Source organism: Lithobates pipiens, unplaced genomic scaffold (genome assembly GCF_037356315.1).
Source record: "Lithobates pipiens isolate NorthernLeopardFrog02 unplaced genomic scaffold, aLitPip1_a1.2 Scaffold_24, whole genome shotgun sequence".
Taxonomy (NCBI): Eukaryota; Metazoa; Chordata; class Amphibia; order Anura; family Ranidae; genus Lithobates; species Lithobates pipiens.
This window is the reverse complement of record NW_027507786.1, coordinates 3686745-3697935: the sequence shown is the minus strand read 5'-3', so window position 1 is coordinate 3697935 and position 11191 is coordinate 3686745. Positions and strand designations below refer to the sequence as shown.

The window sequence follows — 11191 nt, the reverse complement described above, 5'->3', positions numbered from 1 at the left end:
TCCCAGTGTGAAAGGGGTCTAAGAGTTCCCTTCACTGGAACCAAAGGGCTAAGCCCAACCCCTGAAGAACAACCCCCACACCATAACGCCCCCCCCTCCACTGAATGATTTGGACCAGTGCACAAAGCTAGGTCCTTAAAGAGACCGATGAGCAAGTTTGGAGTGGAGGAACCTAACTGGCCTGCACAGAATCCTGACCTCAACACAATAAAACATCTTTTGGTGATGGATTAGAGCCAGGCTTTCTCATCCAACATTAGTCCCTCACAAATGCTCTTCTGGAAGAATGGTCAAACATTCCCATAGACACACTCCTAAACCTTGTGGACGGCTTTCCCAGAAGAGTTGAAGCTGTTATAGCTGCAAAGGGTGGGCCAACTCCATATTGAACCCTACGGACTAAGACTGGGATGCCATTAAAGTTCATGTGCGTGTAAAGGCAGGTGTCCCAATACTTTTGAATACACACGTTTGAGCTTTGGGGAGCACACCTATGACCCTCACCCTGTCAATTTTGCCACCAGTGAATTCCCCATAGCATCGTTGTCTGCGGGAGTCTGAATCACGGGCAGCCCAATGTCTTGGCCCTTATATATAGGTATTTAGAGTCATAGGTGTACATCACTGTATATACAATGAATATGGTTCAGAGTCACAGCCCCGCCCCTGCTGTTGGATCCTCCATCATCACTGCACATACAATGAATGGAGAGCAGCGCATTGGCCCCGCCCCCAAGGATCTCCCCCGCCTTCCTCTGTTGGCTCCTCCTTCATCACTGCGCGAGAGCAGAGTATCAGCCCCGCCCCCTCGGGATCTCCTCCGCCCTCCTCTGTTGGCCCCTCCTCCTTTATCATTGCACATGCAATGAATGGAGAGCTGAGCATCAGCCCCGCCCCCTCAGGATCTCCCCCGCCCTCCTATGTTGGCCCCTCCTTCACTGTACATACAGTGAATGAAGATCAGATGGACAGCCCCGCCCCCCCGGTGTTGGTAGGTAGGGGGACATTGCCTCTACCAAGATGGCGGCGGGCGCTTCCTCTTCCTGTGTGCGTCCGAGCGTGTGATGTCAGCGGGAAACATGGCGGAGAGCAGGAGCGGGCCGTACAGCTCCCCCGAGACCGGAGCCCTGACCGGCACCGCCCGGATCCCCCGGATGGGGGTCTCTCTGCTCGGGGTGTTCTGCCTGCTATGCCAGGCGTGTCCCTCCGGGGCCACTACACACTGGGTGGTGACTGAGGACGGCAAGATCCAGCAGCAGGTGAGGTGACACCTGACAGAGGGGGACGGTGGGGACACCTGAGACAGGAAGAGACCTACCATAGAGGAGGGGGGCACCAGAGAGGGGGAGGGGGGATACCTGCCATAGAGGAGGGGGGCACCAGAGAGGGAGAGGGGGAGGATACCTACCATAGAGGAGGGGGGCACCAGAGGGAGAGGGGGGGATACCTACCATAGAGGAGGGGTGCACCAGAGGGAGAGGGGGGATACCTACCTAGAGGAGGGGGGGCACGAGAGGGAGGGGGTACCTGTGAGATGGAGAGAGGGGGGCACCAGAGAGATGGAGAGAGGGGGGCACCAGAGAGATGGAGAGAGGGGGGCACCAGAGAGATGGAGAGAGGGGGGCACCAGCGAGAGAGGGGGGCACCAGCGAGAGAGGGGGGCACCAGCGAGAGAGGGGGGGCACCAGAGAGATGGAGAGAGAGGGGGGCACCAGAGAGATGGAGAGAGAGGGGGGGCACCAGAGAGATGGAGAGAGAGGGGGGCACCAGAGAGATGGCGAGAGAGGGGGGCACCAGAGAGATGGAGAGAGAGGGGGGGCACCAGAGAGATGGCGAGAGAGGGGGGCACCAGAGAGATGGCGAGAGAGGGGGGCACCAGCGAGAGGGAGAGAGGGGGGCACCAGAGAGAGATGGAGAGAGGGGGGCACCAGAGAGAGATGGAGAGAGGGGGGCACCAGTGAGAGAGGGGGGCACCAGCGAGATGGAGAGGGGGGGCACCAGAGAGGGAGGGAGATCCCCCTGAGGGGGGACGAGAGAGAGTGTGTGTGTGTGTTGTCTGAGACAAAGTAGGGAAGGGGGGGTCACCTGAGAGAGAGAGGGGGGACACCTGAAAGATGGTGTTGCCTGAGATTAGGGGGGGGGGGAGATAAGTCATGCAGTGATTGATGGGGGGGGGGCAGAGAGATAAGCCTGCAGTGATTGATTGGGGGGGGGGGGGTGATAAGCCATGCAGTGATTTGGGTGTAGTTCTAATTAGGTAATGTCCAGTTGGAGGGATTCTGAAGGACGGCTCCTGTTGTCAGACCCCTGAAAGTGGTGCCAGTCCTGGGCCTGCAGCATATTGTGCCCATTAATGCCCCCATCATCAAAGCAGCACCTGTGCTGGAAATTGGGCAGTAATGGCATTAGCTGGGGCTGGTGATGGCTGTCAGGTTTTTGTTCCACCCTTCCTGACCCCCCCCCCAGCACCCCTTTGACTGGTTCCTTAAACCCAAGGTGCAGGAAGGACTGCCCAATCACATTATTGGCTGTCACATGATCTTGTCCCACCAGGAGCTTTCCATGACAGCTTGGCCACTGTGCATATGTGCGGGTGTTAAAGCCGACCGTGTTTTGCCACCGTACCTATCATGCAGGGCATTATGTGGGCAGCAAGAGGGATAAGGACCCATTTACACCAGATACATCTTTGTCTGCACTCCAACTACATAAACCAGCAAGCTGACAATCACTGTCAACTGCGAGGAGCCGGCAGGTGGATCATGACCATGGCTTTGCCCCCTCCCCCAGCCTCCGCCATTCTTGTTCAGTGCTGGATGGGGGGGGGGGGGGGGGGGGGGTAGCCTGTCTGTGTGTGTTTTTTTTTTTGCTTTGTTTTTTTCAAATGCTGTAGCACCAACCTACAGGTTTTGGTGTTACATATTGTCATGATGATTAAGCTTTACACAGAGCTTGTCCCCTGAGCCCTGGCTACTATCCCCCCTTCTATTATTCGGGTGGTACTTACTCCTTGCTGGATCCTATGGAGTCCCCTCCCCCCAGACCCCCCCCCTATAGAAATGAAATAAAGATCGAAAATTTTGGAGAAAAAAAAAGTATTTCTTACATTCTGCTATAAAACTTATCCAATAAAAACATTGTAAACATTTAAATTCTTCATACATTTAGGTCAATATGTATTCTGCTACATGTTTTTAGTAAAAAAAAAGAAAAAAAAATCCCAATTAGCGTATATTGATTGGTTTGCACAAACGCTGTAGCGTCTACAAACTATGGGATCGGTATTTTTATTTTTTATTTTCTAGTAATGGCAGCGATCAGCAACTTATTGCGGTGGACATTCGGACACTAACTGACACTTTGTGGGAACCAGTGGCAATAATACAGTGATCAGTGCTAAAAATATGCACTGTCACTGTACTAATAACACTGGCTGGGAAGGGGTTAACATCAGGGGAGATCAAAGGGGTTAACTGTGTGCCTTACCTGTGTGTGTGTGTGTGTGTGTGTATACTGTTTGAGGTCCTTTTAGGGGAAGATATGGAATTTATTCCCTTTGGCGCAGATTTGAAAAAAATCCCTAAACACCAATTTTGGCGTCTTGTGTGTTTTTTTTTTTTTTTTTTTTTTTAATACTTTTTAAGTGCAGAGGAGAGATTTAGGGTCTTTCAGACCCCCAGATCCCTCCATAGAGAGTACCTGGCACTGCCTTTCACTGTAATGCTGCGTACACACGATCGGAATTCTCATCGGAAAAAAGCTATGATGTTTTTTTTTTTCGGACGGAATTCCGCTCAAGCTCGTCTTGCATACACACGAGTCACACAAGTTCGTTGAACTTTCGACCGCCAAGAACGCGGTGACGTACAACACTACGACGAGCCGAGGAAAAAGAAGTTCAATGCTTCCGAGCATGCGTAGGAATTTTGAGCGTCGGAAATTGCTACAGACAATCGGGATTTCCGATCGAAACTTTTTTTCCGTTTGGGAAAAATTGAGAACCTGCTCTCGATCTTTTGCTGGTGGAAATTCAGCCAGCAGAATTCTGATGGAGCGTACGTACCATCGCGTTTGCCGACGAAAAGCTCTCATCGGTCTTTTGCTGGCCGAAATTTCCGATCGTGTGTACGCGGCATTAGGGATGTTTTTACATTACTTGTGACAGCAATAAAAGTGATCAGATCTTTAAAAACAAAAAACAAAAAAACAATGTTTAAAGCGCACCAAAGAAAACGCATGCGTAAGTCGGGCAAATATTAAGTGTTCAAATCGCATATGTGAGGTATCCCCCCGCGATCATCATAGTGAGAGCAATAATTCTAGCCCTGGACCTCATCTGTAAGGGCCGGTTCACACAGCGAGGCGATGCGAGGCGACACGGCTCGCCTCGCCTCGCTCCCGCAAGTCGCCCCCGTTCTGTACAATGGAACCGTTCTGAGAGGAGCAACTCGAGTCGCTCCGACTCAGAAAAAAGGTTCCTGTATTACTTCGGGGCGACTTCGGGGGCGACTTGCATTGACTTCTATACAGAAGTCCTCTGCAAGTCGCCGCTGAGGTCCCCGCAGGTCGCGGCGAGGCAAGTCGGAGACGCCTCGCCGCGCCTCGCTGTGTGAACGGGCCCCTAACTCTTGAAACATTAAACTGTGGGCCCCTGGCTGTGGCTTCACTGCCGGGCACCCACTGCGCTCCGTGATTGGCCGTGCAGTCATCTGGGACCTGTCATGTGTCCCAGATGACTGACAGGAGGGAGGGAGCTGAGCCCTTCCTGCGCTGAGGGGAAGTGACATTGTGTGCCCGGGCAATGAAGGAGGCAGACTACTAGGGGCCCCCTAGCAACAGGCATTTAAAGGTGAATCAAAAAAATGTTTTTACTGTTTTAGGAATTTTAAGCTTTTTTTTTTTGGGGGGGGGAGACACCACTTTAACCCCTACACTGCCCCCTAGTAGTTCACTCCTTCGCATTTGTATAGCACTGATTGCTGTATAAATGAAAATGGTCCCAAAAGTGTCAAAAATGTCCGATGTGTCCACCATAATGTCGCAGTCACAATAAAAATCGCCAATCGCCGCCATTATTAGTAAAAAAAAAAAAAAAAATTTTTTTATAAGAACGCTATTTTTTCTTTTAAATAATAATGGCGCCGATTTTTTTTTTTTTTTTTTGGGTTTTGTTTTTTTATTGTGACTGCGACATTATGGCGGACACATCGATAATTTTTGACACACTTTTGGGGACCATTGTCCTTTTATACAGCAATCAGTGCTATACAAATGCACTGATTGGCGGCGATTGGCAATTTTTATCGTAAATGCGACATTATGACGGACACATTCCCCTATTTTGTAAACGCTATAACTTTTTTGCGCAAACCAATCAATAATCGCTTATTGCGATATTTACCAAAAATATGTAGAAGAATACGTATCAAACTAAACCGAGGAAAAAAATAAATGTTTTTATATATTATTGGGGGATATTTATTATAGCAAAAAGTAAAAAAAGAATGCATTTTTTTTTTTTTTTTTTTTTTTTTCAAAAGTCGCTTTTTTTTTTTTTCTTTTTTTGTTTATAGCGCAAAAAAAATAAAAACCGCAGAGGTGAGGGAATGCCACCAAAAGAAAGCTCTATATGTTGGGGGGGGGGGGGGAAAAAAAGGACGTTGATTTTGTTTTGGGAGCCCTGTCGCACGACCGCGCAATTGTCAGTTAAAGCGACGCAGTGCCGAATCGCAAAAAGTGCTCTGGTCAGGAAGGGGGGGGGGGGTAAAATCTTCCGGGGCTGAAGTGGTTAAGTACTATAGTTGTCACCATTCTTCTAATGTGTGCAATTTTAAAGTGTAAAATGTTCGGTATCTATTTACTGAGCGTAACGTCATCTTTCACCAAGAATGAAATGTATGTACCGTATATACTCGAGTATAGGCCGACCCGAATATAAGCCGAGGTCCCCAATTTACCCCCAAAAAACTGGAAAAAATTATTGACTCGTGTATAAGCCGAGGGTGAGACATGCCTGTCCATCCCTGTGTGTCGTCCATCCCTGTGTGTGTCCATGCATCCGTGTGTGTGTGTGTCCATGCATCCGTGTGTGTGTGTGTGTGTGTCCATGCATCCGTGTGTGTGTGTGTGTGTGTCCATGCATCCGTGTGTGTGTGTGTCCATCCATCCCTGTGTGTGTGCATGCATCCGTGTGTGTGTGTGTTGTGTGTGTGTCCATGCATCCCTGTGTGTCCATCCATCCCTGTGTGTGCATGCATCCGTGTGTGTGTGTGTGTGTGTGTGTGTGTGTGTGTGTGTGTCCGTGCAGCCTGCCTGTGTCCGTCCAGCCTGTGTCCGTCCAGCCTGTGTCCGTCCAGCCTGTGTCCGTCCAGCCTGTGTCCGTCCAGCCTGTGTCCGTCCGGCCTGTGTCCGTCCCGGCCTGCGTCCCGTCCCGGCCTGCGTCCCGTCCCGGCCCGTCCCGCAGCTCTTCGTCGGTGGCCATTCTAGGATTCAAAAGCCGCGCCTCCGTCGGTGATAGGCGGAACACTCAATTTCCCAGCAGTCAGTGGTCCGCCTATCATGGACGTCCGCTCATCCTCATACTACGGACGAGGATGAGAGGACGTCCGTGATAGGCGGAACACAGACTGCTGGGAAATTCAGTGTTCCGCCTATCACAGGCGAAGGCGGAGACGGAGGCGCGGCCTTTGAATCCTAGAATGGCCGCTGTCTGTCTGCTCGACACGCTGATCGGGCAGACAGACAGCGATGACTCGAGTATAAGCCGAGGGGGGCACTTTCAGCCTCAAAAAAGAGGCTGAAAATCTCGGCTTATACTCGAGTATATACGGTATATATATATATATATATATATATATATATATATATATATATATATATATATATATATATATATATATATATATATATATATATATATATATATATATATATATATATATATATATATATATATATATATATAATTTTTTTTTTATTTTTTTTTTCCTAAACAAGTGTCAAAAATAGGCTTGGTCCAGAAGTGGTTAAAAAAAAAAAAAAAAAATCTAACCATAAGTATTTCTACATAGTTACATTGTTCCAGCTTGGACCATCTGCAACTATAGAGATCCCTTCCCTTTTTTTTTTTTTTTTCTTGTAAATATTTCTGGATCCCGGTCTGAAGGTCGGATTTCTCCACGATTGGTTCACAAATGTTTGCGTTGCGTAAATGTGTGTCCATTTTGGTTTCCTTTTATCTTCCCAGCTTCTATGTTGTATCTCTGGGGGTAGATTGCGGTTTTCTTTAAAATGAACCCGTGTGTGTGATGTACAAGTGAGTGTTGTGACACGGGGCAGTTCGCTCTCGTAGTAGATTCTTTTATACAGTGAATTCACAGCGTTGCGCTCGCAGGATGAGGAAAAAAAAGTCCTGCAATCGGGGTCTTTGGGGGCGGTGGGGGAGCGGTGTATACAGCGATCCTAAACCACCCCTGCCCGTTGAAATCAATGGGCAGCGCTAGCAAAGCGCTCCGGCGGCACTTTTTGGGCATTTTTTTAACCCTTTCTTCGCCCGCCAGCAGGGGTTAAAAGCGCCGCTGAGGCTCCATGCACACTGGAGCTCATAAATTGCAGTTTATTGGAGTTGGGCGTTTTTTTTTTTTTTTTTAAAAGCCCATAAACTCCACTCTGTGTTAGCCTATGTGTCCATGCACACATGGACGTTTTCTAGCTTTAATGAGCAGTGGAGTTTATGGGCTTTTTTTCTGAATGCCAGAAATTCACGTTCAAAGTGCCGTTTTTCACCTCCAAAAAACGATAAACGCTCATAAACACGCGTTAATTAGTGTTCGGCATCCTATTTTTTCAATGCATTGTGGGATTTTTGGAGCGTCCTCTGTGTATTTTTATTGAAAACGCCCATAAACGCTAATAAAAGCAAGTTTTTTAACCAGCGTTTTCTGCCAGCAATCTGGCGTCCAGAAAAAGCTTTTTTGAGCTTCAGTGTGCATGGAGCCTAAAACTAGCCGCGCTTTACCGCTTACACTCGCACAACCCCAGTGTGGAAGGGATCTTATTAAAATGACAGAAAGCAAAATAACAGTCCAACATGAAGTTTCCCAGGCAGGGGATCTCCTCCAGCTTTAGCAGAATGTGAACACTGGAAAATGCCAAACCACCTGGCTCCTAAGCTCACTCAGCTTCATCTGAAGTACCACACTGCACCTCTTACTCGTCTCTCTGACTGTGTTGTCCAGCTCTCTGGCTTTTAGACGAGGTAACCTGCTGCATGGCCCACCACCTGATTGGAGTTCTCCAAACGCCCCACTAGGAGCCGACCTGACTCCTGGAACGAGACCTGCTGTGTCTCGGCTTCTGGCTGGGCCACCTCTGACCCCTCGGTGAGACCGTCCGTCCCTTTGCTTCTCCCTGGGCCACCTCTGACTCCTCCGGTGAGACCGTCCGTCCCTTTGCTTCTCCCTGGGCCACCTCTGACTCCTCCGGTGAGACCGTCCGTCCCTTTGCTTCTCCCTGGGCCACCTCTGACTCCTCCGGTGAGACCGTCCGTCCCTTTGCTTCTCCCTGGGCCACCTCTGACTCCTCCGGTGAGACCGTCCGTCCCTTTGCTTCTCCCTGGGCCACCTCTGACTCCTCCGGTGAGACCGTCCGTCCCTTTGCTTCTCCCCTGTGGCACCTCTGACTCCTCGGTGAGACCGTCCGTCCCTTTGCTTCTCCCTGTGAGACCGTCCGTCCCTTTGCTTCTCCCCGGGGCACCTCTGGCTCCTCGGTGAGACCGTCTCTCCCTGGGGCACCTCTGGCTCCTCGGTGAGACCGTCTCTCCCTGGGGCACCTCTGGCTCCTCGGTGAGACCGTCTCTCCCTGGGGCACCTCTGGCTCCTCGGTGAGACCGTCTCTCCCTGGGCACCCTCTGGCTCCTCGGTGAGACCGTCTCTCCCTGGGGCACCCCTGGCTCCTCGGTGAGACCCTCCGTCTCTTGGCTTCCGGCTGGGGCACCCCTGGCTCCTCGGTGAGACCGTCCGTCCCTTTGCTTCTCCCTGTGGCACCTCTGACTCCTCGGTGAGACCGTCCGTCCCTTTGCTTCTCCCTGTGAGACCGTCCGTCCCTTTGCTTCTCCCCCGGGGCACCTCTGGCTCCTCGGTGAGACCGTCTCTCCCTGGGGCACCTCTGGCTCCTCGGTGAGACCGTCTCTCCCTGGGGCACCTCTGGCTCCTCGGTGAGACCGTCTCTCCCTGGGGCACCTCTGGCTCCTCGGTGAGACCGTCTCTCCCTGGGGCACCTCTGGCTCCTCGGTGAGACCGTCTCTCCCTGGGGCACCTCTGGCTCCTCGGTGAGACCGTCTCTCCCTGGGGCACCTCTGGCTCCTCGGTGAGACCGTCTCTCCCTGGGGCACCTCTGGCTCCTCGGTGAGACCGTCTCTCCCTGGGGCACCCCTGGCTCCTCGGTGAGACCCTCCGTCTCTTGGCTTCCGGCTGGGGCACCCCTGGCTCCTCGGTGAGACCGTCCGTCCCTTTGCTTCTCCTGTGGCACCTCTGACTCCTCGGTGAGACCGTCCGTCCCTTTGCTTCTCCCTGTGAGACCGTCCGTCCCTTTGCTTCTCCCCGGGGCACCTCTGGCTCCTCGGTGAGACCGTCTCTCCCTGGGGCACCTCTGGCTCCTCGGTGAGACCGTCTCTCCCTGGGGCACCTCTGGCTCCTCGGTGAGACCGTCTCTCCCTGGGGCACCCCTGGCTCCTCGGTGAGACCCTCCGTCTCTTGGCTTCCGGCTGGGGCACCCCTGGCTCCTCGGTGAGACCCTCCGTCTCTTGGCTTCTCCCCTGGGGCACCTCTGACCCCTCGGTGAGATCCTCCGTCCCTTGGCTTTTGGCTGGCGCACCTCTGATCCCTCGGTGAGACCTTCTGCCTCCCACACTTGGAGCGGTCCCCATACTCGAAGCTTAGAGCTATCTGCAGACCTACAGAATCCAGAGAGTTGAATACACGTCTTTCCCTGCTCAGAAACGAGTCTGGAATGTCACTTTTACCTGAAATGCAACTCCTGTGTCACATTTACCTATATTCTCAGTGACTGGGTCTTTCACTGTCGCCCCGTGTACAGCCGACGCAATAATAAGCTCGCTCTTACCCCTTACCACTGGAGCCCCTTGCGAGAACTCCTATGCAGAGGACCCTTGTACAATCCCCCAGGCCTCCCACAATGCAGCTGCTGTGTATACCCTCCACTACATACAGTATACAGTGATGTGTTCTGCCAGCGGGACGAGAACTTCCCCTTGTACTCCCGAAACAAATGGTGTCTGGGCAGCCATTCACAGGAAGCTTTTGTATGCTACGAATGAATGCAAAGCTTCTTCTGGCTGAGGGGGAGAGGCATCTCAGCCACACAAATGGTCCTTCTCTCTAGCATGCTGGCAAGGTACAGGCCTTTTTACTTTACAAGAAAAAAACTTTGCACACTTTTGTTTTGATGTACAATATCTCACCCAAAAGTGAGTACACCCCTCACATTTTTGTAAATTTTATATCCTTTCATGTGACAATACTGAAGAAATGACACTTTGCTACAATGTAAAGTAGTGAGTGTACAGCTTGTATAACAGTATACATTGCTGTCCCCTCAAAATGACTCCACACACAGCCATTTAATGTCTAAACCACTGGCAACAAAAGTGAGTGCACCCCTAAGTGAAAATGTCCAAATTGGGCCCAATTGGCCACCCCCCGTGTCTTGTGACTCACTGGTGTTACAAGGTCTCGGGTGGAATGGGGAGCAGGTGTGTTAAATTTGGTGTTATCACTCTCACTCTCTCATACTGGTCACTAAAAGTTCACATGGCACCTCATGGCAAAGAACTCTCTGAGGATCTGAAAAAAATAAAGTCTAAGCCAGTGATGGTGAACCTTGGCACCCCAGATGTTTTGGAACTACATTTCCCATGATGCTCATGCACTCTTCAGTGTGGTTGAACATCATGGGAAATGTAGTTCCAAGGTTCGCCATCATTTGGTCTAGGCTATAGAAGATTGCCAAGACCCTGAAACTGAGCTGCAGCACGGTGGCCAAGACCATACAGCGTTTAACAGGACAGGATCCACTCAGAACAGGCCTCGCCATGGTCAACTAAAGAAGTTGAGTGCACAGGGGTCCAGTCATTTTCCAGAGGTTGTCCTTTTGTAAAATGGATGTATGAGTG

The 11191-nt window shown here is 51.0% G+C and overlaps 1 protein-coding gene across 1 annotated transcript in view; it reads left to right on the top strand.

Moving 5' to 3' along the window:
• The first annotated feature begins 1044 nt into the window (after positions 1-1044).
• TTC17 (tetratricopeptide repeat domain 17) overlaps positions 1045-11191 on the top strand; it is a 128305-nt gene continuing 118158 nt past the window's right edge. The window contains exon 1 of the mRNA XM_077453522.1: positions 1045-1259. Within this exon, the coding sequence (XP_077309648.1) occupies positions 1065-1259 (195 nt within the window). The 5' untranslated portion in view covers positions 1045-1064. The remainder of the gene's footprint in view (positions 1260-11191) is intronic.